This window comes from Vipera ursinii, assembly GCF_947247035.1.
Source record: "Vipera ursinii genome assembly, chromosome: 17".
Classification (NCBI taxonomy): domain Eukaryota; kingdom Metazoa; phylum Chordata; class Lepidosauria; order Squamata; family Viperidae; genus Vipera; species Vipera ursinii.
The window spans coordinates 194252-219111 of record NC_139530.1 but is presented as its reverse complement, the minus strand read 5'-3'; the positions used below and the strand labels follow the sequence as shown (position 1 = coordinate 219111).

The 24860-nt window shown below is 59.5% G+C and overlaps 2 protein-coding genes across 3 annotated transcripts; both read left to right on the top strand.

Moving 5' to 3' along the window:
• Window positions 1-51: 51 nt before the first annotated feature.
• On the top strand, window positions 52-17746 carry FHAD1 (forkhead associated phosphopeptide binding domain 1; the record flags this gene model as incomplete). Its single annotated transcript, XM_083375817.1, has 28 exons — window positions 52-147; window positions 1045-1251; window positions 1846-2125; window positions 2294-2358; window positions 3084-3314; window positions 3413-3536; window positions 4435-4565; window positions 6174-6239; window positions 6671-6775; window positions 6859-6966; window positions 7161-7235; window positions 7642-7794; window positions 8119-8317; window positions 8958-9028; window positions 9136-9270; window positions 9381-9488; window positions 10115-10204; window positions 10313-10523; window positions 11935-12016; window positions 12283-12389; window positions 12982-13141; window positions 13630-13759; window positions 14365-14491; window positions 15108-15217; window positions 15338-15433; window positions 15687-15907; window positions 16066-16231; window positions 17043-17746. The coding sequence occupies 28 exons, from the start codon at window positions 52-54 to the stop codon at window positions 17139-17141; spliced, it is 3753 nt and encodes a 1250-aa protein (XP_083231943.1). The 3' UTR covers window positions 17142-17746.
• A 2938-nt stretch (window positions 17747-20684) lies between these two features.
• EFHD2 (EF-hand domain family member D2) lies at window positions 20685-24784 on the top strand. Of its 2 annotated transcripts, none has more exons than XM_083375820.1 (4): window positions 20685-20924; window positions 23533-23680; window positions 23757-23891; window positions 24140-24784. In XM_083375820.1, the coding sequence occupies exons 1-4, from the start codon at window positions 20701-20703 to the stop codon at window positions 24272-24274; spliced, it is 642 nt and encodes a 213-aa protein (XP_083231946.1). In that variant the 5' UTR covers window positions 20685-20700; the 3' UTR covers window positions 24275-24784. The 2 variants fall into 2 exon arrangements, with proteins under 2 accessions (XP_083231946.1, XP_083231945.1); XM_083375819.1 differs by having other exon boundaries at window positions 20695-20924; window positions 24102-24275.
• Window positions 24785-24860: the final 76 nt, after the last annotated feature.

Genomic DNA, 24860 nt, shown 5'->3' with positions numbered 1-24860 from the left:
TAAGCAACGTAGTCTGTGCTTTCTCAGCCCGTCCGTCGTCCGGCAGAGAGCATGAAGGCCTTTCTAAGGAGCTCCGATGGCATCTTGGCACTCAGGCCAAAGATAACGACGATAGGAAAGCACGATGATTCGGACATCGTGCTTAAGGTAAAAGCACAAACGTTCCAGGTTGGACATTCGTCCTGGCGTGTCACCCCTGGTGGGGTTCTGGAGGCTCCCTCCCCCACATCTCTCCTACTCCGTTGAATCTGTTCAAACCTCAGAATTAAAGGAGAAGCTTCACGTTGAATGTAAAAGACCGGTAGGACTTGCTATACCGTGGGTGGGCCAGGTTTTGCTTGTCGAGCTGCGCTTCCACATGCCTGCGCACCCATTCGCTTGCATCCCGGGTGTAGAAGTTACTGACAGAGGGCCAAAGCCCAAGAGGTTGACGGGTTCCTTTTTTTCCCTTCCATTCGATCCCGCCCAATCCTTGGAGGCCGCCCGGACGAGCCTCTGCTGTTTCCTTGACAAGGATTTTCTGAAGTGCCTTGCCCTTGCCTGCTTCCTAGGGGTGAGAAAAAATGACTGAACGAAGGTCACCCAGTGGCTTTGTGTGTGAAGTGGGTTTAGAACTCCCAGTCTCCCAGTTTCCGGCCTGATGCCTGAATCGGGACACCAAACTGGTGATTCTCAACTGCTGCTGATTTTTACTCGTAACCCAGTACTCTCAGTCCAGCCTTGGTGCAAGGGTTCCTTCGCAGACGCTTGCTGGTTTTAGTAAGTTCTTAATCACAATCTGCAACATGATCTGGAGACCCCCCGCCTTCCAAAGCTAATGCTGGTGTACTTTAATTTTTGTCTTTCTGCTGCCTCACGGCGGAAGTGAGATTTTAAACCGGTCAGAGCTTTGGTTTTGGATGTGTGGGAAGCAGCCCAAATCATCTTAGTGAGGAAAGAAAAAAAGATGTGGGGAAACACCTCCCTCCCCCGTTCTTCCCTCTCCCCTTTTGGCCCTGCCTCTCTTGGGATGCTGTGCAGTTAAATTAAAAAGGTCCCCTTCAGTCTCCAGGGGTGGAAGAGCACCACGCCGCCCTCGAGTTCAGCGACGCCGAGCACAGCTTTGTTCTGCGGGACTTCAACACCGGCAGTGGCTCCTTTGTGAACGACTGCCAGATCCAGAACGTGGCCGTGAAGGTGGGCCCGGGAGACCTGCTGCACTTCGGCTCTGGTGGGCCGACCTTCGAACTGGTCCTGGACCACCCAGCTCAGGTAAAGAAGGTTCTGGCAATGGGGGCAGCCAGAGAATCTGCCCCCTCCCCACCTGCGATCCCTCTTGGGCCCTGACAGCTGTTAAAAGGAAACTGCTTGACTCAAGCAAGAGACCGGGGCTTATGGGAGCTGAAGACCCTGATCCCAGGCTCCACTCGGGTGGAAGAAGCCATTGTTTCTGCCCTCGAAACGTTCCTTAGAGTTTAGATGGCCCCAGCCTTCTTCCAAAGAATTCAGCTGGGCAGACCCTTCCCCCAGCTGCCAGCATTTGTCCTCTCGCAGTCCAGGGTTGGTGAAGGCGGAGAGGAGGGTGTGTGTGACCAAGCGTGCCTGGGGGCACTCGCTTGGGTAAGGTCCCCGTGCCCCATTGGCAGCCCTGGCATTCTTACCCAGCTGTGATAGCCAAGGCCATCTATTGATTTATATTTCGTATTTCTTAACCGACCCTCTCCCTCGCTTGTGGGCGGGGAGCATTGTGTGTAATCAGCTCAAACTCCCACGGAGCATGAGGCGAACCAACTGCCCCCCCCCTTCTCTCCCTTTCCCGGGAAAGGCTCCGGGAGCAGGCGAGATTCCTCCCCTGTCCTCCAGCAGGTGCCGTGTCCTCCAGTGAATCGGCGCATTGCCTGGCCTGGCCAAATCCAGAGGGTGGCAGAGGCAGCTCCCCTTCCTTCGGCAGCTGCTGCTCCCCAGTTTCCATTGCTGCCCTCTCAGCAGTCCTCGCCCGCCAGCCCCAGCTGGCCCTACGCAGCAAGCGGGGCCTCGCCTCGCCCCCCCCTCCGAAAGAGGCCGCCCGGGAGCGCCTGGGGCAGGACCGTCTCCTCCTCCGCCTTCCCTCCCGAGCCTTCCAGCTGGCCTCCAGCCACCCTCACAGGTAGGGCGGGAACTGAGCCGGACGGCCTGTCCAGAAAGCAGAAACTGGGCCTGGAGTTTGGAGCTGAGCTTCACTCCGTGCAGTGTGTCTGTTGGGGGAGGGGGAGGAAGAGAGGCCCCCTATCCCTATCAGTGGGCTGCTGCCCACTTCTTCTCTGTTCCCCTTCAGGCAGCGGAGCCCTCCCTGGCCCTCTGGCCAGCAGCCACGCAGGGGACGCACTTCTCCAAGAGAAGGTGAGCCAGGGCCTCTGCTTTCAACGCCCTTCTGCAGTGTGAGGGCTTCTCCTGGGCAAGGGTACCCTGGTTCTCCCTCCAGACAGGCACCGAAGTCTCTCGCACCAAAGCTGACTTGCGGGAAGCAAGCACAGTGATGGCCATTTGAGACCATCAGCCTTCTCATTAAGAAAAATAAAAGTCTTGCCTGGGAATGCAAACCACAGGGAAGATTGATGGACTTGAAAAGGAAGATTTTAGCCCAGACAAGAACTTGTGGTCAGAGAGAGGGAAAGAGATGGCTTCTCAGAGCTATTTGTGGGCACCCACCATGAGGAAGTGTATCAGTGGGACCAGATAAACCATTCAGGAGGGATGAGCAGCCCTTTCCGAAGTGGAACAGATGAAAATGTAAAAAACAAAAACAACAGGCGAGGGAGGGAGGGAGGGCGGAGGAAGAGGAGGTGGTCAGCGAAACGGTGCCTTCCCAGGAAGATGGCCAGAAACAGCCTTTCCTTCTGGCCATCTCCTCCTGCCCCACTCCCACCCCCAAGGATTGAGCAGTGAGGCTGGATGATCTCTCAGGGCCTCAGAGGAGGCTGGCCGGCCATTGGTGCTGGCTCCTGCTCTCCTAAGGGAGTTAGGGAATTGGCCACCGGTCCACTCATGGAAGGATTTAGCCAGAGAAGAAGAATAGGAAACGGCCCTTTCCCTCTCTTGTTTCATCCACTTACTTCCTCGTGCAGGAAGAGGCCATTTTGAGACTGGGGGACGAAATCAACCGCCTGTCCGCCTTCGAAAGTGAGTGTGGCCGCAAGGACACGCTGATCGCAGAGCTCCAGCGCGAGATTTCGGCCATGAACGAGAAGGTGGTGGCAACCCTGGCCAAGAAGGACACCGAGTTCCATCAGAAGCTGGCCAGCCTTGGCAAAGACGCCGAAGCCAAGGCCGAAGAGATCAGGAGGCTGAAGGAGCAGGTGTGCGTGCGCGTGTGGCGAGGGTGCTGCTCTGCGCGCGCGTGTGAGTGCGTGTGTGCTCACCTCCGTGTTTCCCGCCCTTGTGTTTTTCTTCCCAGGTGACCAGTCTGCAGAAAGACACCAGCCAAGTCCTGTACCACTCCCTCTCGGACCGCGACCTGCAAATCGCCCGCTGGAAGCAGGAGAACGAGGCGCTGAAGAAGAGCTACGCCCTCACCACAGGTGCCGCCACCCTTTTATTACCCTTCATTTCCTCCTCCCAGAAGCTCAGAGGAGGCGCCTGGCCAGCCAGTGAACCAGCCCTTTCCTTTTCTTCCTGAAAACAGGAGGAAAATGTTTGTTTGTTCGTTCGTTCGTTCGTTCGTTCATTCATTCATTCATTCATTCATTCATTCATTCATTCATTCATGGTGTTTGCACAGCCGTCTATCTCGCCAAGGTGGCCCTGGGAAACAGGCCATAGAAAGCAAGCATCAGAAAGGGCGCCATGATAAAAACCAAGATTTCTTTAAAAGAGAGAGAGACATTACATCGAGCCTGGCCGCCTCACCTCACAGCAGGTGCCGGGTGTAAATCCTCCACAGAGGGGACCCATTGCCTACGCCTTCCACCGTGGACATGTTGTGGGCCCCACAGTGTGGCCACCTGATGTCAGTGATGTGGCCTAAAACTGGAGCCGTTCTCGTGAAGAAGGCTTATCTTCCCAGAAGAGTGCTGGGTCAAAGAAGGGGGTGGGAGGGGCAGCGGTGAAGGCATCAGGCTAGACACTGGGAGACGGTGAGTTCTAGTCCCCGCCCTAGCCGCCACAGCTGGGTGACCTTGGGCCAGCCGCTCCCTCTCAGCCCCAGGAAGGAGGCAATGGCAAACGGTAACCTTGCCAAGGAGACTGGTGCAGGCAGTTCCGATTTCGTATAGGCTTCCTCGGCAGTCCTTGAAAGAAAAACGGGTTCCTCACAGAGGCTGCCTTTTTCCTTCCTGCCTTGTTTGACGACCCTTCCCCCCCCACTTCCTCCTGTTGCCGAGTTAACCTCCCCTCCCCTCCCCTCCCCACCCCCTTAACTCCCCACAGCTGGAGGCAGCTGAGCTGATGGCTTTGGGTTTCCTCTGCTGCTCCCGGCAGGGCTGGTGACCAGTTTGCAGAAGGACGTGGTCTCGAAGGAGCAGCGCATCCAGCAGTTAAAAACGGACTCCGAGAAGCTGAGGCAGGAGAGCCGGGAGAAGGACAGCCAGCTGGCCTACGTTTCTGCCCAGGTCAGCGCTCCTCCTCCGGGATTCTGCAGATCCAGCCGGGTTCCCTTCGATTCTCCCGCCCCCCGTGATGGCTGATGTCTGTGTCCCTTTCCAGAAGAGCTCCCCTTCTCTGTGGGCCTTGCCGGTCAGACCTCTCTGGTCCATCAGATGCTGCAGGCAGGTCCAACCTGCTTTGGGTATTGGGAGGGCTGTCCTGTTGCCCTGCTGAGGCCTTCGCTTCCCACCTCATAGTTCTCTTCCCTGCCATCTCCTCTTTCTTCATCTGGGATGCCTCCCGTTTTTTCTTTTCCAAGAAATAATAAATTCCAAGTGCCGCCAGCGAACTCATTTTACTCTTCCACCTGCCGAAGTTCTGGAAGGGATTATTTCGCTGTCCAGCGTAGGGAATAAAAATGCAGGTCAGAGACACGGGCATCATAAAACATGTCGGGCGATTTGCAGAAATCCAATCTAGTAAGGATATGGAGATAACTAAATCTTTACTAGGGAAACAGCCAATCTTAAGTTCAGCCTTGGATTAGCAAATAAGTGGGATTTAATAGTAAGCCGCAGCAGTTTGGAGATAAACTTTGTACAAAAACTATGCATTTGTAACGTTATGAGTTGCTTTATGCCTTCTTTGGTTCTGTTTTAATCAGAGTTCTGTTACATTTGTTTAACGATCTAATTATTTGCAGCATCTTGCTCTCTTCTTTATTTTCCTTTTAAAAACTTTTATTGTGGAAGTTATGCAAAAGTGATTCCTAAAAACCACAGGTGCCTGTATCCTCTGAGGTATCTTTTGAGGGCAGAAAAAGCAAAGTTTTTCCGGCTCTGTAAAAGCCGTGGCTGAAACCCCGACCGGCTGCCTTCTGGGCCCAGACGGCCGGTTGCGTAAAACGCTCCTGTGCTTGAAATAGTCCCTCGGTGACATTTTTAAAAATGGTTGTGCTGGCAGTTATCAGTTGTCTTTGCTAATGTTTGTCGTGGGACGCACCAGATTGCACGGAGTGTGTGCCCAGGACTAGAAAATCGATTGGGAACCTGCTAGCTTTGTTTACAGGGCTCTTTAATGGTGCCTCCTTGGCAAAATTAAAGCCAAAGCTTAGCCAGGTTAGCACCTGGGTCGATTAAAGAGCCGCTAAGCTGGAGTCCCCTGGAGTGCAGTCTCGGACAGACCAAAGAGCAGAACCGCCTCTTAAACGCTGCAGGGTTAGGGTCCCACGGATGGCCCACGGAATCCCTGCACCTCCCTGAAGCACCAAACCCATTCCGGAAGGATTTGGGAATCGAAAGGAGAGCAGGAGAGTCGAAGAAGAGGCGGGAAGGAAGTCGGAGGCAGCCTTCGCAAAGAGGCCTGACGGACGAGAGCTCCATCACCCTGCGGGGTCTTCAGCGCATGGGGGTGGGGAGAGGGGGGGATCCCTGGAGAATTCGGCCTAATGCTTCTGGCTTGGTCAGTCACCAGCCTCCTCACCACCCCTCCTATCTTAGTATCTAAAGGTTGGCCTTTATGGGGGAGGGATTGGGGGTGGCTGGATTTTCGGTGTGTGTGTGTGTGTGTGTGTGTGTGTGTGTGGCCAGGCTTTCCCCGCTGGCTGACCGCGTCTCCCGTGCCGTTCTTTCCAGTGCTCTAGAATTAAAGCGGAGACCAAGCGGGAGCTCAGGGACAGAGACCTCAGTGCCCATCAGAGCGTGAGTCCCCCCCCCCCCCCGTTTCCCGTGTCCAGTCGCAGCTCTTCAAAAGCCCCTCCGCAGAGAGGGAGGCTCTTTAGATTAGACCCCCCCCCCCGCCCCCCAGGTATTCGATGCCCTCTTCGGATTCCTGTTCGAGGGCTTCTTCCTCCGCTCAGAAGGGATCCTGATTAACAGGCCGGCCACCCTGGGTGAGGGGCGTTCCCCCTCCAGGCACGCCTTCTAGTCCTCAGGGTCTCAACCCCTACTAACCTCCATTGTTTTTCTATTGGCACAAAGGTGGAAACCGTTGACTTTGGGCTTCTGTAACCTTCTAATTTTGCCTCCCTAGGAAGGCTCCCCCTGCCCTCCTCACACGCTAACCGGGCCCCTCGGTCGTCAGGGCCAGTGGGGATCCTGGCCCCTGATCCCCTCTCCCGGTGCCTTTGCAGCGGATCGCGGAGCTGGAGCTGCAGGCCGGCCAGTCCAAGGAAGAGATGAAAAAACGCTGCGCAGAGCAGGAGACCTTGAGCCAGAGGCTGGCGGAAGCCACCCAGGTGAGCGGGCAGGGCGGCTCTGGCCACCGTGGGAACTGAGCCCCTCCGCACGGCCTCACTCTTCCCGCCTTCCTCGGTTTCAGGCCGAAGGGGAGCTGAAGCAAGAGGCGCAGAGGCGAGCCCTGCAGGTGCAGGAGCTGGGCCGCCGAGAGCGTCTCCTGCGCTCGGAGATGGAGCAGGCAGCCGCTCAGGTAGGCCAGGTGCACCCCCTGCCCCTCCCCCCCACCCACGGGGGTCTCTCCCGGGGCGGAAGGAGCCCCTTGCCCGTCTGCCTTGGATTCCCCCTCCTTCCTTGGGTCTTCCTTTCAGCTCTGTGCTGACCTGGGGGGTGGGGCAGCATCTCTTACCAGGCTGTTCCTCCTGCCGTTAAATTTGCTGCTCCCAGGCGCAGCGTTTTCGGAACCAGGTCGTGAAGGCCCTCTTTTCCGAACTTCCCGAGAAACCTCTAAGCGATGAACAGGTGACAGCCTCGTCTTTTAGTGGAGGGCAGGACGGGGCTCACCCCTGTTTGGTCCGTCTCCCCGTAAGTGGCTAGGCCAGGAGGGTAGAGGGCCGACTCGACGCTCGATGGAAATGGTGGGAAGGTGTGGGCAGAGCCTCTCTTTCTCTGGCCGGGTGCCGCACTTGCCCCCTCCCCAACGGGCTTCTCCCTGGGGGACAGCTGCCCCTGGAGCCCCCAGACCCTTTTCCCCATGAAGGATGGGGATGCCAGCAAAAGGCAGGAGGGCAGGCAAGGCTTGGACCTGGGCTGCGAGGGGAGGCCGCTGCCAGGAAGGAGAACCTGATCCTGCCCGTAAGCAAGATCAGAGGCACCACCGCTCGCTCTTTCAGTAAAGCAACTTTCTCTGCCCCTTTCCCACACCCAGATTGTTGAGCAAATCCATCAGGTCCAGGAGGGTAAGCAGGACACTGACCAGAAAGAGGCAGGGCTGCAGAAGGAAATGCAGATCCAGGCCCTGGAAATGGAGAAACTCTCGTCCAACCTGGCCCTGCTGAAGAAGTCGCTCGATGGATTTCAGGTCTTCCCCCCCCCAGTCCCTGCCCCCCAAATACCTGCCCTGCTGAGCCTTTGGTGGGGGGGGAGCCTTATTTTGCCCAGCTGCCTAAAATGGGGCGCCGTTCTCCTTTCTGCCCTTTGGAGGAAGCAAGATTTTAGCCTCCCCACCTGGGGCACAGCTGGCCCTCGCTGGCTGCAGCATGGAGACCGTCCCTTGCCCTGGTGGGGGGAGGAGGCGAGGGGTGTCTCCTCCCCAGAAGTCCTGATGACCACATGAGGAAAGAGGCTACTTCACGCCATGCCTATTCAGACAGTCTCTCTCCCCCCCTCACCTTCTCTGCCCCAGGAGTTCTTGAAGACCCCTTTCTCTGCCAGGAGCCTGAAGGAGGCCATCACCCGGCTGCAGAGCCTGCCCCTCCTGGCCTCCCTGGCCTCAGGAATCCAAGCCTCCCTAGCCCGCATCCTCTACGGTGTGCTGGGCTGGGTAGAAGCGCTCGAGTCTCTGCTCCGGAACATGGGTGTAGATGCCCCGGCTGGCGACCCAGGTCCGTCTCCCCTCCCTCTCAGCCGAGCTGCCCTGCTCAAAGGCCATCCGGCCTGCAGAGAGGGAGGAGTTGCCTTGGGGGGGGCAGGCAGGGCCAAGCGTGAACCCTCCCCCCCCCCCCGAAACCCAAGCAGCAGCAGCCAGGCTGGGTTGGAGCTGGGCGCCCAAGAGGAGACCGGAATGTTTGGGGCCTTCTTTTGTGGGGAATTATGGACACCCTGGTACCCCTTTTGCCTCCTCTGGGTTCTTCCAGCCCCTGAAAGTCTGGATTGTAGTGGTAGATTTCTACAGTGAGCAGGAATGGAGTAGCGCCCCCAACCCCCCCTTGGCATTCTTGTATTGCCCTGAATGTGGCCGAAGGGGGCAGGAGTGAACCCAAAAGGAAGTCCTTGAATATTATATGGAATTAAATTGCATTTAAAACAGTCTCTCTCAGGCTGGGCCTCTTGCAGATACGGAGACTTCAACTCCCAGAGTCCTTGGCAGGGACCCTGCTCTCTCAGGACTGGTCCAGTCTGAGGATGGCCGCTCCTTCGGGCCCCGAACGATTCCCCCACACACACACACATCCCAAATGAGCAAAGGGTACTCGGGGACCCTCCGTGGATGCCAGCCCTCAGCTCCGCTCTCCCTTCTGCCAGGAATGGGCGCCTACATGAAGCAGCTGCTGGACCAGCACCGCAGCGTCACGGGGCAGGTTCAGGCCTTGCAGGTAACAGCTCCCCCTTTGGAGTAACACAGCTGCCGCTGTCTGGCTGATCCCACGCCCACACCCCACTGCCCTTCAGCCCCTCTGAGGGTGCAGCTTTTCCCCTGCAGAACCAGCTGCGGAGGGCAGAAGAGTCCCAGCGCTCCGCCCTGCGGGAGAGGCTGGAAGAGTTGGAGGCGCGGCTGGAGGAAGAGTTTCGGGCCAGAGAGAGGAAGATTCGGGAGGAAGAGAAACAGCAGAAGGAGGTGAGCCAAAGGCCCGGCTCTTGTCAGGCCAGAAAGGGGGGGGGGCTTCTGCCAGCCTCCAGCCCTCATTTGAGGCACGCCCACCGGCCAGGTTCCCTTTCCCCCCCCAGATCCTGGCCGGAAGGGTCGCCTTGGAAGAAGCCAAGTCACAAGAAGCCCTGGCAGAGGAGAGGAAGAGGGCCCGCCTGTTGGAGGCTGACGTGAGGGAACTCTCCCAGGTGGGTGCCGGGCTGGCCCTCTTCCAGCCCCCACGGCTGCCGGCAGGAGGAGGGGCACAGAGCGGGAGGCTTGGGGGCTTGGGGTTGGGAGGGACGATCTTGCTGGTCCGGGTCAGGTGGCTCCGGGACACTTCAGCCATCATAAATGTGTGTCGGTTGCTGAGCTTTTGAATATTGACCACAGAAATGCTACAATGGTCACAAGTGTGAAAAATGGTCCTAAGTCACTTTTTTCAGTGCTGCTGCAACTTTGAGCAGTTACTAAACAAGCGGTTGTAAGTGGAGAACTACCTGTATTGTTTTCCTCCTGTTGCAAACGGGAGTGGGGCAGAGCCGTCCTCCAGAGGCAGCCCTTCAGCAGCAGCCTCAGCATCCGTGGTGGCGGCCGTGGATGGCTGCGTCCGGCTCCCCTGCAGGGCCCTGGGAGGTCCTAAGGCCAACGAGGGAGTTTTATCTGAGCACACCCACACCCACACACCCCTTCTGCACTTAGTCGGACCTTTGCAGCCCACATTTTTATCTCGGGGTTGAATGTCTTGCAGCAGATTTTTAAACCTCGGCCAGCTGGCCAAGAGAGCAGCGTGGCCCTCTCCCGCTCACCTCCCCGTCCCCTCCCTGCCTTGCAGGTGATCGAACAGAGAACGGACATGGAGAGGGCTTTGAATGCCAGGATGAAAGAGACTCTGGGGGCTCTGGAGGATGCCAAGAGGGGACAGGTAATTGGGGGTGGGGGGAGCCAGAAGCCCGGAGGGAGCCCGGCCTTTCTTCTTCGGGGGAGTTTTGGAGGGAGGGCAGGCCACGTTCAGCGGTGCCCCCCCTGCCAGGCGATGGCCGAAGAGAAGCTGTCGGCCCGGGAGAGGCGGCTGCAGGGCCTGGAGGCGGAGGCCGAGTTGCTGAGGCAGAAGCACCGGCAGGAGATCTCGGAGTACCAGGAGCAGGTGAAGCAGCACGCCAGGACTGTGGTGGAGCTGGAGGAGAGGCTGGTCAGCGCTGCCCAGCAGGCGGAGGAGGACCGGGGGCTGTCCCGGCTGAGAGGTCAGTGCAGCGCAGAGGCTCCCAAGGCAGGAGGGGCCTCCCTTGGTTTTTCTGGACTTCTTCCGCACCGAAACTCCTGGCCTGTGGGCCCACATTCGGCCTGCTTCCCGCCACCAGAGCCACCCCGAGGCGAAGGTGGGCCAAGAGCGCCTTCGGGCGAAGGGAGGCGAGGCGGATTCCATGGCTGGCTCCTCCGTCCCGGCCGCCGGAGACACAGCCGAGCGCAAAGGGCCTTGGTGGAGCAGTGGGCTAATGCCTCCCTAAGTAACACCAGCTGCCTGCAATTAGTGCATGTTCGCGTCCCACCAGGCTCAAGGTTGACTCAGCCTTCCATCCTTCCGAGGTAGGTAAAATGAGGACCCAGATTGTTGGGGGCAATAAGCTTACTTTGTAATAATGCCGCTTGGGGCCCCCCGAAAGCCCTAATAAGCAGGCATATACACAGAATGAAGGCTATTGCTAAGCACATTGGTTTGTGCTTAAATTGTAAGCCGCCCTGAGTCTTTGGAGAAGGGTGGGATATAAATGGAATTAAAATAAATAAATAAATAAAAAAGGCATGCTGGCCATCTTTGAGCAATAAGACCAAGCTGTTCGGAGAAACAGGCCTCTGGGTGAGACCAAGTACCAAGTCTCTGAGTAAGGACTCCAGCAGCCACCCCAGCCACATATAAGGCGAACCGTTTCCTTGGTAGCCTGATACAAGGCTTAGCCATTTGAGCAAAGATGGTGGCTTGTAACTTAGCAAGCAAAGCACAAACTGAAAGGGGCATAGGGCAGACTGGAAGATAAAGAAATTAATGAGTAAGGCGAATACCACCCATGAAGAGCCTTGGTGGAGCAGTGGGCTAATGCCTCCTTAAGTAACACCAGCTGCCTGCAATTAGTGCAGGTTCGAGTCCCACCAGGCTCCAGGTTGACTCAGCCTTCCATCCTTCCGAGGTAGGTAAAATGAGGACCCATATTGTTGGGGGCAATAAGCTGACTTTGTAAAAATGCCGCTTGCGGGGGGCCCCGAAAGCCCTAATAAGCAGGCATATACATAGAATGAAGGCTGCTATTGCTAAGCACATTGGTTTGTGCTTCTTAGATTGTAAGCCGCCCTGAGTCTTCGGAGAAGGGCGGGATATAAATGGGATTAAAAGAAAAATAAAGGGCCGCCCTGCTTGCCGCCCTCTTCCCAGCTGCAGCGCCTGGGAGTCGCCTCTTTGAGGCAAAGAACCGTCTGGGGAATTTGGAAGCAATTCTAAGAGGACATTTTGTGGGCTCACGAACGTTCGGGAAAGGGCTTCTCTTGGGCTGATTCTCTTCTTCTCTGCGCTTGTCCCGATGGGGAAAATCAAGCTGATTTTTCTAACAAAGGTGCCGGACTGCTTTCCGCATTTGTTCCGCAACTTCTTTTCCCCTTCAGAAACGAAGCCGGAGCCTAGCAAGGCCCCCTTGCCTGCCTCCCCAGAGCTGTGCATCATGGACGAGTTCCACACTTTCCTGAAGTAAGTTTTGTTTTGCCTGGAGGGCTTAAGAAACCAGGGAAAGGGTTCCAAGGGGAGGAGCAGCCAGGGCCTCCCGCAGGTGCGTCCCTGCCCCTCGCTCGCTCCCGGTTTGGGCAGCCGAAGTGGGGAAAGGGACCCAGTAGCCCTTCCCAGCTCGTTTCTGCTGTGGCCGACCGGCCTCGGCCTCCGTGGGAGGGAGACGATGCTTTGCTGAATGAAAAGCCTCAGCTGAAACGGAGCCTGCCCTTCTCTGCCTTTGTTCCCAGGGAGGAGCTGGCGGCCGCCAAGCAGGAGATCCAGGCCAACCAGGCCGTCATTGAGGAGCTGAAGAAGGAACTTTGCCAGGCCAGAGCCACCATGTCCGACGTGATTGGTTTGTGACACGGGTGTCGCTTTGGGCACAGATTCTTAACGCCTTCCTCCATCCGCTGTCTTTTCGTGCCTGTGCACAGCTTGAATTTTTTAATTAAAGTTTACGATGGGACAATAACCCAGAAGGAAAAAGTTAGAAAGCTAAGAGAAGGGGGCAAAGAAACAGTGCAGCAGAGCACAAAAAGAAGGATAAACTTCAACCTTTGGCTTTGTGTTTCTCAGCTTCTCAAGCCATTTACATAACCACGAACGTACGCTCAACATCAAAACCTAAAACCAACGTTTCCTCTTATTCAGGAAGCCCAGAGTCCACTTTCCAAGTAGAAACAGAACTAGATAAATTCCTCTCTCTAAGTAAAACGGTTCTGCCGTCCCCTTCGCCCTCCTCTCTCCCATGGTGGGAATTGATCGCTTGTGCCTCTTGGCGGGTGCCCAGGGCGGCCCCGGTGAGAAAAGCAGGGCGTCGTTACCCCGTGAGGGGGCCACCCTGGCCGGCCGCGCGACCGGCTGCCTCTGGGCCCAGAGCGCGCGTGGGGCGAGGCTCCAGGAGGGGGGCGGTGGGGGATTGAGGAGCCCCCCACCTCTCTCCGCAGGGGAGCTGAGTGAGAAGCAGAAGGCGGAGCTGGAGGAGAAGCGAGGCCTGGTGCAGAGCCAGGCCCGGGAGCTCAGCCTCCTCCGGGAGAAGCTGGCGGAGACCTCCAGGCGGCTGGCCCAGAGGGAGAGCCACCTCCAAGCCACCACGGAGGAGTTAAGGTAAGGGGGCTCACCGGGAACTTAGCCTCCCCCCTTCCCCGAGGCTTTGGGGCTGCTTGGCCACCAGTCGAAGTTACAGCAGCGCCGAGAAAAGGGCCCCAGGACCGTCCTTCACCCTTGCGGCTGTCACAGCCTCCCTGCGCTCGTGGGATCAAAGTTGGGACGCTCGGCAGCAGGTTCATGTTTACGACGGTCGCAGCCTGCCAGGGTCACGTGTTCCCTCTTTGAGACTTTCTGGCAAGCCGAGTCAAAGGGGGGAGCCAGGTTCAGTTAACAACCGTGTGACTGATTCATCACCTGTGTGGCAAGCTCACTTAACACGTGTCTCACTTAGCAACAGAAACTTTGGGCTCAATTGTGATCGTAAGTCGAGGACTCCATGTACTGCTGAGCCCATTAGGTTCACGGGGCAGAATTGGGAATGGCCACAGGGTGTGTGTCCGTGTGTGTCCGTCCGTGTGTGTCCATCGTTCCCGCCTTTGCTGCAGGAAGGCCCGGGAGAAGGTGAAGGAGCTGCTGGCGCAGGAGGCGAAGGCCGGGGAGCCGGCCAGGGTTCTGCAGCACAAGGGCGTGCAGACGATGGGGGCCCTGCAGGACGAGACCCCCCCTGCTGCCAAGGCAAGTGGGGGGCCGACGGGAGTCCTCCGGAGGCTGGGGAGGGCCTGCCGGGGTCTCTGCCCAGAGGGGGCTGCGCAGAGGGATCCCCGCCTGTCGCTCTCCGTAAGCGGCCAATGTTTTCATCGCACCTTTTGTCATTCCTAACTGTTGCTCTAATTGCTCACGAAGGGCTGGCACGGCAGCTTGCGGGAGGGAACGGCCACCTGGTCCTGCTCTCCTTCCGCCTGCCAGCCAGGTTGGGAGGGATCCTGGGCACCCACAGAGTTGGGAGGGTTGAGGGGGCTGGGTGGGGCTGCTCCCGAGCCTTCTTGCCCTTTGGGGAGGGTGGCTCCCACTGGCCAGGGGCCATGGCTGGGCTGCCGATGGTCACGAAATAGCCCAGCAGTGCCCATCCTCCTCTGCCACCGGCCTTGCCTGAAGCGCTCATCCCCGGCCAGGCAGGGTGACCTCAGATAACCTCTGGGAGCAGGGAGACCGAAGAGACGGGAAGAGAGGCCGGCCCAATGGCCAGGGAGCTGCAGGAGCCCCTAGGTTCCCCCTCCCCCCCGTGCCCTCTGGCTCAAAGAGGGAGTGCTGAGTGCCAGGGGGTGTCTCTGCGCTTCCAGGAGCCCCCCCTCTTGTGCCTGGCCGACCTGGGCGCCAAGTGCAGAGGCTCCCGCCACGAGGAGGTCATCCACCGCCAGAAAGAGGCCCTGGCCGAACTGCGCAAGAAGCTCCGGAAGCTGGAGAAGGGTGAGTCGGGGGCTTGGCTGGGGCCTGTGGGGAGCTCCTGTTTGCTCCCCCGTTTGGAGACACGGCCGAGGGCAGGAGGAGAGGCCTCCTTTTGGGTATCGGGGTGTGTGTGTGTCGGTGTGGAACGCCCAGGAAGGAGCAGCCTTTAGGTCCAGACCGTGGCTCCCCAAACGTGGCCACTTTAAGACTTGGGCACTTCACCTCCAAGAGTTCCTCAGCCAGCTTAGTCTTAAAAGTGGCCACGTTTGGAGAGCCCCGGCCTAAACTAAGCGGCCGGTGACTTTTGTCCTTGTTCATGTTAAGTGTTGCAGTTCGGCGTCTGCTTTGGGGTGGTGGGGACATCCTCACCCCAATTGCTTTCAGGCCAGCCCCCCTCCCCCAGTGGGGACCACTCGCTCTGGGTGGCCGCTTGGCCTCCGGCATTCGTGGTCCGTCGCCCCCAGCACAGTGCTTCCTTGGGTTCTTCTGGGCCAAGTGGATCCCATCTTTTTCAAGAGCCGTCCCGTTCAGACGCGGTGGAGGGACAGTGAGGAAGGTGGCCACCGTGCCTCGGTCCAGCTCCCCACCCCAAAAACCTGCCTTACCTGGAATGGGGCCACGTCTTTTCCCTCTGCAGACGCGAAGAACTCGGAGCCGCTTCTGGTCGTACGGAGAGGGCCGGCAGAGAAGGAGGCAAGGGGGAAGGACCCCACGACGGTGCTGACTGTGGCGATGGATGCCCACCAGGTAATCTGAGCTCTCGGGGGGCTCCTTGAAGAGGCGGCCGCGGCAGAAGTGCCAGGCGGGCTCCAGGCGCCAGTCCCCGCAGGTGCTTCAGAAGCTCTCACTGCCTTTCCTCCCTTGGAGCCTCCAGCTGGGCCCTCCGGCATCGACCCCAACGTGGCCACCGAGAGGACCGCAAGGCTGGAGATGGCGGATGCGCTGGACCTCAGCGAGCACCTGGTAGGGAAGGAGGGGAGGCCCCCGTCACCCGAGCCGTGGCTTCACGAATGGCAGCCTGACCCGAGAAGCGGAGAGTGGGCTGAGCGTCGGGGAGGGAGGGAGGTGGGCCGCAAGCAGGCGAGTCTGGGCAGCGCTTCTTCTGCTCTGGGTGCAGGGACGGGGTCTGCCTGGGCCTGCGGTGGCTCCCCCCACACCTCCCCCCCCTCTGGCTGGGCCTTTCAGTCAAAGGACCCACCGTGCCCCTCCCCCCCAGTACCTCAGCCTTGTCCAGGGCCTCTCCGGCCTGATGGAGGTGGAGCAGCTGACGGGCCTGCGGACCCTCAAGCACCTGCCCCAGGCCGAGCGGGAGAAGGTGCGGCTGCTGCGCCAGCAGGACCTGGAGCTGCTGCTGGACAGGATCCGCAAGCTGAAGAGCCGTCTGGAGAGGAAGGAGTCCCTGCTGAAAGAGTTCCAGGGGGACGCCGGGCAGCTCAGGTACCTCCGCCAGCCCCAGGCGGGGGGACGCCAAGTCGGGAGGAGGAGGAGGAGGAGGAAAGGGGGCACTCGGCTAGCAGGGAGCGGGCGGCTGCTGAGGAGCACAGGGCTCGGGAGAAGGGGGTCCGCAGCCCAGGCCAATTCCTTGCCCCGCGCAGGAGCAAGAGGTGCAGCCTGCAGGCCTGCCAGTCGGAGGCGGCCAAGCTGGCGGACCAGGTCCACAGGGACGCGGAGGAGAAGGCGCTGCTGAGGGAGGCTCTGGAGAGGACGCGGCTGCAGCTGAGCAAAGAGAAGAGACTGAGCAAGGCCCTCGGGAAGCCCAAGGTAGGGGCCACCCGGGACCGGCGGAGGCGACAATAAAGCAGGCCTGTGGCGTCCGACCAGCCTCTCCCTGGGAAGGACTGGGCAAAGGGGGTGATTGCGGACATCGAAGCTGAAGGGCAGTGGCCGTGGCAGGATGGATTTCTCTGCCTGAGTGGCCAGGCCTTCGACCCTCCTGTGGGGCGGACAGGTGGGGCAGGGGCATAGGATCCCAGCTGGTGGCCCTCCCCCCACCCCAGGCTCTCCCCTTGCAAGTCTTAACTTCTGACGGTCTGCTTCCCACCTGGACTCGGCCACGGGGACAGGGCAGGGCAGCACGGGGCCAGGGGCGGCAGGGACACATGCACGCGCCCCCCAATGGGAGGCAGAAGTGGAGCCCTCATCCCAGTCTAAGGAGATGGCACGGTTGGAGCCCAAAGCAGCTTCCGACCCCCTGCGGTGGGCGTGACGTCTCCAGAGGCCTGGCCTGCCCTTCACTTTGGTTTAGACCATCGGGGACCCCCTCCCCCCCAATAGGGACTCCCCAGCTCAGGCCTGGGGAGAGGGCAGAAAGCGGAAGGAGCCGAAGCCACCCAGGTGCCTCTTGCGTGGCTGCCACTGGAGGAGGAGGAGGAGGAGGAGGAGGAGACGTTTTGAGGGGAGGGCTGTCCCTACAGGAGCTTTGGAAGTCGGAGGGGGGCTGAAAGGGAGACTGGGTCGCCCAGACTGAGTGGGGGGGGCCCTCTTCCAACCCTTCGGCAGGACAGGGGAATAAACGGTTGCAGATGCCACGCTGTCACTCTTTAAAACACCCTCCCCTCCCTGCCTTTTGTAGACGCCAGCCCCAAGGAAGCCGCCCTCCGAAAGTCCGAAGGCAGCTGAGGGGCCGAGGGAGGCCGGCAGACCCCGAGTGTCTTGCAGCGGCTGGGCTTAGGCTGCCCCCTTTCCGGAGCGCTGTGGGGTAGGGACCATCCTGCCGCTGTAAATAGGAGAAACGGTTGAAAACTGATGTGTTTCATAAAGATGTAGGCGCCTCGTCCGGACGGCCGTTGGCCTCTCTGGATGCGTCCAGTGCCTCGGCTGCGAGCAAAGGCCCAGGGGGCCAGGATGGATAAACGCTCCGTAGCCCAGCCACCCGTGTCAGCTGGCCTCTCTGGGGAAAGGGGTGGGCTTCAGCCAGGCCTCGTCACTGGGGAGGGGAATAGGGCTTGGGACAGCAATTCATAATGAACAAGTGGGTCCTGTGGGCCGTTTCATGGGGACTTTGGGGGGGGTAAGGTGATACTTGATACGTGGCATTTCACAGACACGAGGAGTTTTCTGGGTCCGAGGAGGGACGTTGCTTGTCTCCTCCTAGGTTGTGTTTCTGACCTCCAGATCTAAGCAACGTCCAACTGCTAACTCTGGCCTTTCTGGCTGAACCAAGGTTTGCTGAGCTCTCACTTGGACACTTGGGGGGGGCATCCCTTTGTTTTTTAAATGGGGTGAATGCCGAAATCTGGGAGCAGCAGGGACTCCAGGATGGCTGCGCTCGGTTCAGAGGTGGATTCCCAAGCAAAGCAGGTTCCGGCCGGTGCAGTGGGGACGCCCGGAGGCTGACGGCAGGGGAGGATCCGGCAGGATGGTGCCCGCTGCCAAGGAGTGCGGGTTGTCGGTGGGCAGCCCAGGCAGGTGGGTCAAGGGAGGCTCTGCCGCTGCAGCCTGTCCCAGCGTCCCCCAGAGGGCCTGTCCGTCAGTTCAACTCTCCTCTCCACGCGACCTGTTGGCCCTCTGCTCCGGTCCGTCCGTGGCTCCCTCTGAAAATGCCCAAGGCTGGGAAGGAGGCGCCCGTCTGCTACCAGAAGCCCACCCGGCCTGCCCTGCTTCCAGAAGCCCACCCTCTCCAGCCCGAGGGAAACCCGATCCGGGCAAAAAGGCTGGTCAGCTGGCGAGTTCCTCCTGTGTTTCCATCCGGCCGGCCGGAGGGCAGAGAAGGAACTGCATTTTCCTCGAGAGGATGCCGGAGAAGTGAAGGGCCCCCTTTTTCGGGTGGCAAAATGCTCCCCTGGAGTTGCCTTACGGCCCCCTTGCTCTTTGCCATTGGGCGCCGGGGACCCACAAGGACACAGCTGCTTCTTCGCTGTCCCTGGAGAGATGGGAAATCGGGAAGAGGAGCGCCTTCAGCCAGAGATCCCAGATTTTCACTTTGGGGTAAAATGCGAGCACCTGCAAAGTATCTTTATTTAAGTAAGAAAAGCAAAGGGGTCCCGTTGTGAAATTTGTCCTGGGATTGATCCTTTTTTCCTTCCGCTTCTCTCCCCGTTTCTACAGCACTGACCTTAAAAAAAAAACTCCGTCGGGCGTTGTTTTCCTAGCTTTTCCCTTTGAGGACATTTTCTCGGGATCTGTGGCTCAAACAGCCGTTCTTGGCCTGGGGCACGGCCCGAATGCGGCCGCCAGCTCAGAAAGGTAAGAGAAAAGGGCTGGGCTGGGGTGGGGGGGTGTTTTTCTCACTTGCTTTTCAGATTCACTGATAGCAATCAAACGTGCTTAGGTTTAGGCTAAATTGTAAACATACTAATATTAAAGCAGGAAGTGACCCAGGAAGAAGAATCCGTGTGGATTTATGACAAACAAGCTTTAGATTTTCTTATAGTTTCTTCTTAGGAAGGGGATGTTTTTCAGGAGTTTGATACTCTGTCTTCTATCCTGCACTTTTGGTAGCTGTGTATATAACGAACAGCAACTATGTTACTGTCTGCTTGAACAGATTCATAGGACCTGTAGAGACTGTTTCCATCATTTTGCGAAGGGTTTTGAACAGGCCAAGCTTTCCTAGAAAACAGCCATTTCCACTGGTCCTTTTCCTCTCCCCATTCCCCCCAACTCCCCCCACTCTTTCCTGGGTTTCAGGCCCGGCTTTGCTTGGGGGTTTTCAAGATGGCCGATGGCTCTTCGACAGCTCCATGAGGCATTTTAGAAAACCGGTCATTGGCTTCCCCCCCATCCTCTGGACTGGATTGTGGGGGGAGAGCCCCCAAACGGCCTTCTCCCTTTGGGCAGGGAGAAAGGGCCGAGTGGAACCAGCTCTCGCCTCGGCTTTCCCCACGGTCCTGGGGGAAAGATCTGGGCTCTCCCCACAGAGCTGCTGGGCGTTGGGGAAGGATCGGGGAGTGGTGGGCGAGGGGGCGACTGGAAGGCGGAGGGGCTTGGCGGGGGGCCTAACTGGCAGGAAAAGTGCTCCCTTATCCAGGCCTGACCCCACCAGGGGCTTCTTGGGGAGAAAATGATGCAATTATCGCATTTGCTTTGAATAGAGGGGGGAGGTGGGGGCTTCCTACACAGACATTGGCACCCGATTCCCTCAAGCTTAGATCTGCACCCACACAGATCCCAAGGCAGACGGAGGCGACAACCACGGCGTCTGCCAAGCTTCGGCTTTCGTAGAACAGGCTCCATTCAGGGGACACTGAGGCTGGCAGGAAAGCCGGCGGGTGCTTAAGGGGGGGGTTTTCCCCTCTGTGGCCCCTTCACTCCTCTGCTCTCCTCCTCCCCCCTCTTGCAGCAGGCTGGTTCTCGGCCTCCACCGCCCTGTTCCCCTTCCCTTGAACCCTTTCTGGAAGAGAAGGGGGCGACTGCAGCTGGGAGGGTCTCTGGGGCTGAGTCGGGGGCACAGGCCCCGGGGCCTCACCCCAAAGGTGGCCTGGTCCTCAGGGGACCAAGATCCCCCTAAAGGTAGGAGCAGAGGTGCTCTCCAAGAGGCTTCAGTTTATCTCCCTCGTTTGCAAGGGATCTGCTTTTGGTGGTCTTTGGCGCTTCCCAAACCCCTTCCCAACTTAGCAGCAGCAAGGGAGGGGTTTGGTATTTGTGGTCCCTCCCCCCACCCCACGCAAGTTTCCCGTCCTTCCTTCCCTCCCTCCCTCCCTCCCAGTCCCTGAGCAGAAGAGAGCCCGCGTCCCTCTCCTCCACAGGGCTCCCTGCCCATCGGCACCAGGTCACAGCTGCCCCAGTGGCCTGGTGGACCTTCTGGGGGGGGGGGCGCAGTGGCAGCTTTTGCGGACTGAGCCCCCCTGGGCTTCCCTGGGGGGGGTTGTCAGGAGAGAAGCAGAGCTGGGGGGCTACCCTTGCTGGGAAGAGGAGGAGATGCCTGCATCTTCAGGTCCTGCCTAAATTGCGGGGGGGGGGGGGCTGAGAGGAGCTTGGGGTGCCGGACCCTCCGCTCCAGCCTGGCCCGCAACAAGGGCAGCGCGGAGCCTCGGCTGGGTCCGCACCTGCGCTCGCTTCCTCTCCGGAGTCAGGATGATGGGAGCTGTAGTTCTCCGCTCCCGGATCCTGCAGGGGGATCGCGAGTCTGGGGAACTACGACTCCCAGCAGCCCCGGGCCGCGGGATGATGGGAGCTGTGGTTCGGCGCCCTTCCCCCCCCCCTTTCCCGTGGCCGGCGGGGCGGAGCCGGGCTCGGCTGGCCAGCGGATGGGAGGCGCGCCGGCTGCCGCTGCCGCCGCCGCCGCCAGGATGGCCACGGAGGAGCTGGCCGGCAAGCTGAGCCGCCGCCTGCGCGTGGAGGGGGGCGCCGAGGCGGCGGCGGCGGAGGGCGAGGCGGAGGGGTCGCCGGGCCCCCGAGCCCCCCCGGCTGGGCAGCTCTCGCCGGGCGGCGCCCACCGCGTCTTCAGCCCCTACAGCGAGTTCCGCGAGTTCTCCCGCCGGCAAATCAAGGACATGGAGCGCCTCTTCCGCCAGTGAGTACCCCCCTCCCCCGGGGGGCTTCGCGGAGCCTTTGGGGGGGCTGCAAAGGAAGCTGCTCCTGCTCCCCCCGCTCCTCTTCCGCCCCGCCGACGCGGGCTCGGGGCTGCCCGGCAAGCGGGGAGGGAGGGTCGGGGGCTTTGCTTCCAAAGCGGAGCGGCGCGAAGAGAAGAGGGGGCAGCGGGCACGTGTGAGGCGGGCCTCGCTTGCGTCCTGGGGAAAGCGCCCTCTGGGCACGTGCAGAGGCCACCTCGGCTTTGGAACCTGCCCGGTTGGGCTGGGTGGGGCGATGGGACTTGGAGTCCAAAGTAGCGGAAAAGGCCAAGGCTTCCCCTTCCGAAGGCTGGGCGGGGGTCTGCCAGAGACAGATTCCCCTCCGTTTGCGCAGCCCCGGCGGAGAGGACCGCATCTCCGACGGGTTTCCCCGCAGGTTTCGGCAGGGCGTCGTTCGCGAAGGGCACGTGCGGGGGGGGGGCTGGTACTTCAGCCCGCGATCTGTTTGTTAGGGATTTTGATTCCCCTCCCCCCTCCCCCGCCTTCCAGGTGGTCTTCAAGAGAGCGCCAGGTGGAAATGCAGCCGGTGTAACATTCGGGGCTGCAATGGACTTGGGTTATTGTTGTTTTATGGGCTGATTTGCCAAGGAATTTAGGCTAATGACTCTGGCTTAGTGGAGCTTCACTATTCAAGGATAGTCTTCCTGAATCCTGGAACTAAGCCTACATGGCTTCGGCCCGGGATATTTGCAGGACCGTCTGCTGCCAGGAACGACTTCCCATTCCCATCGCCCTGTGCGCTCACACAGAGAGGGCCTCCTCAGGGTGTCGGCTGGCGCCCCCAGGGGGAGGGCCTTCTCTTTCGGGGCGCCTGCCCTTTGGAATCAGCTCCCCCGAGAGCTTCGGACGGCCCCAGGTCTCCGGTCCTTTCGTGGCCGACCTGGACTGACGTTGGGGGCTTTTTAATTTTTACTGGTTTTTAGTGGGGCTTTGTAAAATTTAATTTCTTTTAATATTTGTATTTGTTGTTTTTATTGTTGTTAGCCTCCCTGAGTCCTTCGGGAGATAGGGCGGCATATAAGTCCCATAATTAAATTAAAGTTTGGGGATGGTTCTTTCCGCTCTGATCCTTTTAGGGGCCAGAGAGTCTTTTTCGGCTGGACGCAGGAGGGGCTGAACGTGGGGCGGCTTCTCGGAGCCCACGGCTGACCAGCCTGTAGGTGCTGGGCTGGGGCAGTGAGGGCGGGGGTGGGGGCTTTAAAATTGGCTGGCCTGGCTCTCCCCTTCAGGCAAAGCAGACGCGCACCTTGCATTCTTGACAAGTGCTGGTTGTGCAGTGTCACAGCTGAGTGAGAAAAAAGGGGAATTAGGGCTTGCTGCAGTCCATTACTGACTGATTCTGCAGAGAAAAACGTGGGGAGAAGCCCTGCATGGGTCCAGCTTAAGAGTCCCTCGCTTGAGACTCAGTGGCTGTAGACATAGAATAAGCAGACAAATAAATGAAAAATGCAGCCACGGCAGAAACCACCGGCAGGCCGATGCCCCGATCTCCTGGTGGCCTTCCATCCTAGGACTTGAACAGATGCTGTGGGAGTCAGGCTTGATCAGTGGCGATTATTATTCCTGGGTATCGACTCGCTTGGCTTTTCCTCTGGGCGCCTCTTCCCTCTGCAGCCTCCTGTGTGGAGAGCTGCTGCTTGTGCAGGGGCGGGGGGGTGTCATGGAAGAAAGCAGGCAACCTGGGCAGGTTCTCTCCTGCCTGGCTTCTGTAAGACGGTCCCTTGTGGCAGGGAGCTCCATCGGTTAATCTTGCAAAACAGGCTGCTGCAAGGCTCCCCTCCTGCTTGGCAGGCTGTAAGTGGCTCCCGGTGGGGGGGCATGCCTGAGATGAAGGCAGGGTCCTTCACTGCTCAGCCACCCTGGCAGGCCAGCTGCGGGGGGCGGGGCAGGCGGAAGGAGCCGGTTGGCACCCGCCTGAGCAGAAAGTTTGCACAGGAGCTGGTTAGCCAACTCCTCGGCATCGGAGCTCAGTCTTTGCTCGGGGAAATGACTAAGCCCCGCCACATCTTGTGGAGGGACACCCAAGAGCAGAGCTGTGTCCTGGTAGCAGCCCCCGCTCCCTCCCTGGCTTCCTGGTTGCTGAAGCACCCTCTCTCCCCCCCCCGAACATCTGGGCACTGCGAAACCCCTCCTGGTTCTTTATAAGCATCTTCCTGGCCCACCTCATTACCCTGTTTCTGGGACCCTGAATCTGACCGGTTGGGTGCCCCCCCACACACACTTTTGCACTAAAGGGAAATGGTTTGCAAGGCGTGGGGGTGGCAGATCACACCTGGATAGGCCCCAGTGCGAACGTGACTGGCGAGCAGAATGGCAGCCCAGCCAACTCGGCTCTAATAACAGGTTATTAGAACTACACCCTTGTCGGCAGCCTCGGGGAGGGGGGGGCATGGCTCCAACCGTGCGGCCCTCGGCAACCCCATTGGTCCAGAGCTGCTGGAGAGGGACCCGGCTTTCTGCAGGAGGAGCGTGTCAGTTGGGCAAGACAGCAGTTTGGGAGAGGGTCTGGCCGCCGGCTGACCGGGTCTTCGGTCTTGGCCCCGTCCCCAGGTACGACGCGGGCAAAGACGGCTTCATCGACCTGATGGAGCTGAAGCGGATGATGGAGAAGCTGGGGGCCCCCCAGACGCACCTGGGCCTGAAGACCATGATCAAGGAAGTGGACGAGGACGTGGACAGCAAGCTCAGCTTCCGGGAGGTGAGGGTCCTTCCTCCCGCCCCACCCCTTGAACCGTGGCTGGGGTGGAATTTGGCCAAACATCTTCTCCCCCCAGTTCCTCCTCATCTTCCGCAAAGCGGCCGCCGGGGAGCTGGAGGAAGACAGCGGCCTGCACGCCTTGGCCCGCCTCTCGGAGATCGACGTCTCCACGGAGGGCGTGAAGGGGGCCAAGAGCTTCTTCGAGGCCAAAGTAAGGAGGGGGGGCCCAGCAAGGGGGCCTAAAGACCGGGGGTGGGGGGGGGGTGGCAGGTTCACTCACACAGTCCAGCCTGGAAGCCAGCCCGACGACTTTGGGTTACACTCTCTTGGCCCACCTCACAGGGTCGTTGTTGGGAAAAGAGGCGGAAGGAAGGGGATCAGGTACGATCTTTCCCTTAATTTACTTATAAAAACAATAAAGGTGGGACACCCCCCTCCTTGGCTGCCCCCTCCCCCCAGGTGCAGGCGATGAACGTAACCAGCCGCTTCGAGGAGGAGATCAAGGCGGAGAAGGAGGAGAAGCGGCGTCAGGCGGAGGAGCTGAAGCAGAGGAAGGAGGCCTTCAAGGAGCTGCAGTCCACCTTTGGGCAGTAGCCCCCCGCCCCCCGCCAGAACCCCCCCTAATCACCCCCATCCGCCCTGCGACCAGCCTCCCCCTTTGCAAGACCCCCCCCCCAACTGGCCGGTATTTGTGGGTCAGGTGACTACTAGAGGCGCAGGAGCCGGAGGGTCCCGGTCAGCTGGCGATCCAGCGTGGTTGGTGGGAAGAAGGCAGACCTTGGAGGCCCCAGACCCATTTGGGCCTTATTTTCCCCACTCCCCCGAGCCAGCCGTTCAGTGTTTCTTTCATGGCGTCTTCGTCGGTCTCGTGCTTCTCTTTGTCTCTCGGTCCCAGTTTTGCAGACTTGACGTGTGAATCATCCCGTTCTCCCTCTGGGGTTGTGGTACATGGATGTGGCCTGCTGTTTGGGGTGGGATGGGGTCTCCCCACTCCCCCTACCCGCCCACCCCGCTGTTTGTGCAGAAATGCTGTCTTTGTGCGTTGCTCGGACTCTGCTTTCCCCAAAGTGTACACCCACAGGGGTGGCAGGAGATCGGTATGGCGGGGGGCTCTGGGGGAGGGTCTCCTTTGAGGGAGCCCCTTAGACCACTTTCCCTGAGAAGGGAGAGCGGGGGGGGG